The following is a 6,773-nucleotide window of genomic DNA, read 5'->3' as shown; positions in this document are numbered from 1 at the left end:
GGAGTGTACATGTTCAAGTGGAAATCAAGTATGCCAAAAAAGGTTGAAAGGTATGAACATATACCCTAAGGTTCCTGAAAATGACCTAAGAAGACACCTTCTTTGGCCAGATACATTCTTGGGGGGGGGGGGGGGATGTGTCTTTTATCGGTGCACAAGACATGGTGTACCACCTACCTCACTTTCTCTCCTTTCCTCATATTCAAGTACATCAACCATAAACCTTAGCATCCACAACTTTTAAGAGTTTCTAAACATATGCAAACCAAATGAAGAATCCCCTATCCTTTGTTAACATTTGGGGACACTGAATAAAAGCCATACAGGAATTCTGTGTATTTTTTTCAACTTTTCTATAAGTCTGAAATTATCTCAAAATGAAAATTTAAAATGCTTTTTAAATCTTTTTAATTTAAAAAAGATTCCCCTATCTTTGAATATTTTAAAACACTGCAATGACCAACTTTATAGTATGAGTTTTAAATCTGGGTATATAACACAGACCAGAATTACTGCATTTCATCCAAAGTTTCTGGCCACGAGGTTATTTTTATCAACTCTCCTCTCTTCCTACCTGACATGTTCAATTGCAAGAGCTGTCTGGTCAAATACTCCAGAATCATCAAACACCACCCACAGCTCCTGCAGGGGCAACCGATGTTCCTTCAAATTGAGGAGCTCATTCATACACTCCAAGGTAAAAGAGCTCACTTGAGATTCACAGAGGTATGGGTCGGCAAGCCTCACCGCTGCCTTCAAGGCTGCAAAGTCCACATCGGTGACCTGAAATTTAAAATAATATGATTTACATGGAAATCAAAATTAAGATACTTAAAAAACACTACTAGTAGCCTGATTTTTTTTTTTATGCGTGTAATGGGAACAGGGAGCCTCCTTCCATAATATAAAAAATAAACAAGAAGGGCCTGGCTCTTACCCAAATGGAGCTTACACTGTAACTGAGGAGACAAACAAGATGGTGATGAGCATGTGACAAAGTATAACCAGTAGGGGTGGTGGTCTGGTTTTGCTGGGATGGTCGGGAGAAGTCACTTCTTAGCTGTGATGTACAGGACGAAAGGGAAGCAGCCATCTGAAGAGCAGGAAGGTGAAAAGGCCCTGTGGCAGAGAAAAGCTTGGCTGCTGGAGTAGCGGACAGGCAGTATTTTTTGCTGGAACCAAAGGAAAGAAACGGGCCGGGAGAGGGGCAGCAGGAGATGAGGTGAGAGAAAAGGGCAAAGAGATCAGGACAGAAAGGGCATTGGAAGGAGCTTGGATTTTGTATTCTCTAGACAATGAGAAGCTACAAAGCCAACACCAGGGCTTTGGTAAATGCAATGCATTCGAGGTTTTAAGCAGAGGAATGACACATTTCTCTCTTAAAACAATGACTTTGACAACTTTTAGAGAGTGGATCAGGGTGGAGGTCGGGGGTTGGACGTGGACAGCCGACAGGACAGATGACAACATTACCGTAACCAAATTAACAGGCCTTTACTGCAACCAAAGATATTAACATAATACGAAATTTAAATCACCAGGAACAGCTGCAACCCACTGCCTCTTCCATAATCACTGCAGTAAATGATATCATTTTCTAAAAGAGCTGCAGCAACAACTTGTATTCTCACTCCCTGGTTTAACATTTTAGTTAACAGGGTTTTCTGTGGTCCAGTTAACAAACACTGAGAAAAATTCACAGCTGTAATTAGAATGCAAATTTAAGGTAAAAGGACCAGTCAGTTGAAAAATAAGATTGTTTTTACTTTTGACAATGGGACACATTATCAAGAGATTGACCATATATCTACGGATTTGTTAGGCAAAATATAGGCCAGTTTTAAAATGCCTGCTTGGTTTGAGTTATTTAATGGGCTACAACTAAGAAGGTAAAAAATTAATTGAAATTCCATTGACTTCATAATGAGACCTCTTTATTTTTTAAATGGTCTCAAATACCTCCTCCACTTCATAGGTTTATAATTCATTTCCCCTTGTCAAAGGACACTGGAACTTTAACCATCTCAATTCCCTGGTAGCTCCTCCTTGGCTGCCTTTAAAATTTGCAGAACACTTCATACACCATGACAATTAGATGTGAAAAACATGCTATTTTCAATCAGCTCATAAACTTTAATTAAAAATAAGCACTTTGGCTGTAACAGTCTGAAGGAAAGTGCTTTTAGCTAGAGACAAATGTCTTAACAACAGAATTAAATTTACCTCAACCAGCACCTCAAACACATTAGTGTGCCAGACTGCCCGCCATCCAGATGGTTCAAGGACCTTCTCCAAGAACTCAGCTGTGAATTCTCTTACTTCAGAGGCCTTGCAGTCAGCTACAAACAGATTAAACACAGTAAGAATTGAGACTGCATAAAGCAGAGAAAAGTTAATAAGTCCACTTTCTCAATACCAACTGGCAATCTGGAGACTGAGACAGACAATCTACTTGCAAACTGAAAAGATAAAAGCAGGGGGAAAAAAAAGGAAAAGAAAAGAAAAACCTACTCACCTAAAATGTAATCTTGATAAGCTTTGAATCGCTCATAGAACAAAAGTTGACTTGTCTGGAATATTTCTGGGAAATGAGTCTTTCCTGAAGGCACAAAACTTGGTAAACTGGAACCTGGCTTATCATGATTGCTACAATCACTGCATGAATCTTCATCTTGGAACAGACCTAAAAGAACAAAGAAAATAAGCAGGCTTAACTATCCTAGACACTTCCAGTGCTTATAGACTGCTTCTAATTTCATATCCTTGCTTAGAAATTCCAAACAAAATACAAACAAGGATTTGGGTGTTTTATTTACCTTTATCACTGTCAGAAATTAGTTTTCCAAACTTGAAAATATCTCAAAATCCAAGTTCTACTTCGAAACAATAAGAACTTAAAATCTTTCATAGGTTAGGTCTTTGTTGTTCTGTGAAGTTTTTCAGGGAGGCAGAGAAAAAGGGTCTTTTGATTCACTAGAAATCACTGAAGATCTCCTTCAAAGGTTAAAGCTATGATTCTTACTATAGTTAGCAACTTATAATGGTCAAATATCTTAGTTATTTTTTTTTTCCCAAAACAATTCCATAAAGCTGAATTAAAGTTAGGAGCTGGTTTCCTATATTCCTTCACAAATGAGCTGAAGCGGGCGCCTGGGTGGCTCAGTCGTTAAGCGTCTGCCTTCGGCTCCTGGGGTCCCGGGATCGAGTCCCACATCGGGCTCCCTACTCGGTGGGAGGCCTGCTTCTCCCTTTCCCACTCCCCCTGCTTGTGTTCCTGCTCTCGCTGTCTCTCTCTGTCAAATAAATAAAATTTAAAAAAAAAAACCAAAAACACAAATGAGCTGAAGCCTCCCTTTATTTTCTGCAATATCAGTCAATGGCCCCTCAATAAACAGGGATGAGAAATTCTTTTTTTTTTTTTTAAAGATTTTACTTATTTATTTGACAGATAGTGAGACAGCACAAGTAGGCAGAGTGGCAGGCAGAGGGAGAAGCAGGCTTCCCGCTGCGCGGGGAGCCCGATGCGGGGCTCGATCCCAGGATCCTGGGATCATGACCTGAGCCGAAGGCAGCCGCTTAGCCGACTGAGCCACCCAGGCGCCCCGGGATGAGAGATTCTTAATAATGTGTAAGGTTTACTTTGCTAAAGCTACTTCGCTAAATGTTCCTCCTGATTTCAGTGATTGTCTAAAGAAAGGATTAGAAAATGCTAATCACATTAGGTTTGGGCTCTATGTAATTATGTTTCATAAGGCATGATTTGGTCAGTGGCATATCTAATTCTGTATAATACGATGGTTTGTTTTTTTTAAGATTTTATTTATTTATTTGACAGAGAGAGACACAGCGAGAGAGGGAACACAAGCAGGGGGAGTGAGAGAGGGAGAAGCAGGCTTCCCGCTGAGCAGGGAGCCCGATGTGGGGCTCGATCCCAGGACCCTGGGATCCTGACCTGAGCCGAAGGCAGACGCTTAATGACTGAGCCACCCAGGCGCCCCTAATACGATGTTTTTAATAGACAAAACAACTACTAAATAAACAATGCTGAGGGTAGCATTTAAGCTGGCAAAATAGTTTCCACAGGTTGTTTCAGGAAGGATATCTGAGACTATTATTAACAGCAATCTTTCTCTCCACCACACCCCACCCCACCGCCCCCTGCTCCTCATGTTTTCTCCTTCCTTCGACTTCTTTGCCTCTATTCAGGCCACCAGAACTACTTGACCCCACAAATGACCCACAGCCTACTCAAGTCTACTGCTCACATGCCAATGCACATGAGCCTCAGAGGACATCAATACCTCACTAGCTGTGTGGCAATCTCTCTGTGCCTCAGTTTCCTCTCCTATAAAGGGAAGATGAAAATAGCATGCCTATTTCAATTAAATTAAATAAATTACCTGTTAATCACTTACAACAGTACCCATCAAATAGTATATATAAATGTTTATTAAAGAAATAAGGGGCGCCTGGGTGGCTCAGTTGTTAAGTGTCTGCCTTCGGCTCAGGTCATGATCCCAGGGTCCTGGGATCGAGCCCCACATCGGGCTCCCTGCTCAGCGGGAAGCCTGCTTCTCCCTTTCCCACTCCCCCTGCTTGTGTTCCCTCTCTCACTGCGTCTCTCTCTGTCAAATAAATTAATCTTAAGAAAAAAAGAAAGAAATAATACCTTCTCACACCCATTAGGATGGCTATTATCAAAAAACAACAAGAAAAACTATCAAGGAAACAAGTGTTGGTGAGGATGTGGAGGAACAGGAACTCTTGTACACTGCTATAGGCAATGGAAAATGGTACATGGCTATGGGGAACAGTATGATGGTCCCTAAAAATTTAAAAATAGAATTACCATCCGATTCAGCAATTCCACTTCTGAGTATATATCCAAAAGAACTGAAAGCAGGATCTCCAAAAGATATTTGTACACCCATGCTCATTGCAGCATTATTCACAATAGCTAAGAGGTGGGAACCACCCAAGGGTCCATTATTGGATGAATGGATAAGCAAAAGGTGATATCTACATACAAAGGAATATTATTCAACCTTAAAAAGGTAGGAAATGCTGACACCTGCTACATCATGGACGAACCCTGAGGACATTTCATGAGGTTAAATGAAATAAGCCAGTAACAGGAAGACAAATACTGTTCATTGATATGAGGTACCTAGAGTAGCCAAAGTCATAGAGACAGAAAGTATAATGCTGGTAGCCAGGGGCTGGGAGAGGGGAAGATGGGGAGTGATAGGTACAGAGTTTCAATTTACAAGATGTAAGAGTTATGGGGAGGGATGGTGGTGACAGCTGCACAACAGTGTGAATATATTTAATATCACTGAACTATACAATTAAAAATGGTTAAGATGGTAAACTTTATGTGTATTTTAACACAATATAAAGAAGCAAAGAATACCTTACTTCGGCACAATTCTTTACAGCCACTTTGAAAGTACTACTTTTCACACATTATTTCAATTCACCTTCAACATTCTGTAGGACCATGGCTCTGTTTTCCAGATAGGAAAACCAAGGCCAAGTGATTTTTGCCAGTTAACAAGAGGGATTAGTAGTGGAATCCAGTCACATGTATGTTTTCTCCGTTTGCCAGGACTCTTTCCACTACATAATCCCACTGAAAATGTTAAAGGAAAAGTCTGAGCAGCTTAAAATATTAGGAAAAAAACCATAACGGAATCTCCATAAAGAGGTAGACAGGACTGAAAATTATACTTGGGCTCTATTTTTAGACTCTGCCCTATCCTGGCTCCGCTAACTTTGGGCGTGTCAGCTACCCTCAGTGCTCAGGGCAGCTACTGAGGCCAAGGGTTCACGTTTCTTTTCTTTTGGGAAAGGGTTCGTGATCTCCTCTGAGAATGAGAGGAAAAAGAGGAGACGTCTCTCCACAGATGAACGCGCAAAAAACAAAACCCGGAAGCCCACCCAGACCTCCAGGTTGGAAATTCCTGAGCGGGCCCAACCCCCTTCCGTGTCAAGGAAGCTGAAGCCAGATGGGGAGAGAAGGGGAGATGCCCAGGGTACCTCCCGACTTTGACGTTCTGAGAAGGGGTCGGAGCCTCTCACAGTCACCGCCGCCACCCTAGCCGCCGGGTCCGGAAGGCCGATAAGACCCAGGGGCCCTCGGAGGGTCCCGACGCCCCAAGCCACCGCGGCGGACACGGTCGGCTGCTAGGAGGCGGCTCCTCGGACCCGACAAGACGGGTACTCACCTTTCTCCAGAGGCGCTGACTCCTCCTCGACCGCCCAGCCCGTGCGCTCCGGCTGCGGAATCATAGCCTGCGACCCCAGCCCGACAACCGCCAGCAATCCGTCAGCCATTTCAAATTTCCGCGGGCAGCCGTCTAGCCATGTAACAAGGTAACGCAGGCGTTTCTGATTGGATGATGGCCGAGGCTCTCGGGCCAATTAAAGGAAAGCGTACGTTGCCCCATTTCCGAACGAGCTCCGCCCTCTCCAGCCTCCTCTAATCCCGGTAACAGCGCCTTTGCGCCACCTGCTGGGCGGGCGGACCGCTCTTCCCGTCCTCGCTCTTGGTCTTTTGTTTACTGTGACTAACGGGGACAAAATTGAACTGGAACGTAATTTGGGATGATTTCTGAAACATTACCAAGCCATGCCTGGAAATGGGTATTAGCATAAGAAGCACTGAATTGGGGATCAAAAAACATAGTATTTAGACTTGTTTCTGCCATTACGAGTGGTATTACCTTAAGCAAGTCACTTGACCCGTCGGAAGGTCATCTTCAGTTGTAATA

The 6,773-nt window shown here is 42.9% G+C and overlaps 1 protein-coding gene across 1 annotated transcript in view; it reads right to left on the bottom strand.

The window, feature by feature from the left end:
* SHCBP1 (SHC binding and spindle associated 1) overlaps positions 1-6,384 on the bottom strand; it is a 19,622-nt gene extending 13,238 nt beyond the window's left edge. The window contains exons 1-4 of the mRNA XM_081806632.1: positions 6,228-6,384; positions 2,516-2,683; positions 2,224-2,339; positions 575-783 (exon numbers count right to left, since the gene is read on the bottom strand). Coding sequence (XP_081662758.1) covers positions 575-783; positions 2,224-2,339; positions 2,516-2,683; positions 6,228-6,336 — 602 coding nt within the window. The 5' untranslated portion in view covers positions 6,337-6,384. The remainder of the gene's footprint in view (positions 1-574; positions 784-2,223; positions 2,340-2,515; positions 2,684-6,227) is intronic.
* Positions 6,385-6,773: the final 389 nt, after the last annotated feature.

This window comes from Leptonychotes weddellii, chromosome 16 (genome assembly GCF_054177405.1).
Source record: "Leptonychotes weddellii isolate Sample4059 chromosome 16, ASM5417740v2, whole genome shotgun sequence".
NCBI classification, from domain to species: Eukaryota; Metazoa; Chordata; class Mammalia; order Carnivora; family Phocidae; genus Leptonychotes; species Leptonychotes weddellii.
Note: the sequence above shows the minus strand (reverse complement) of the source record. Positions and strands in the feature narration are given on the sequence as shown.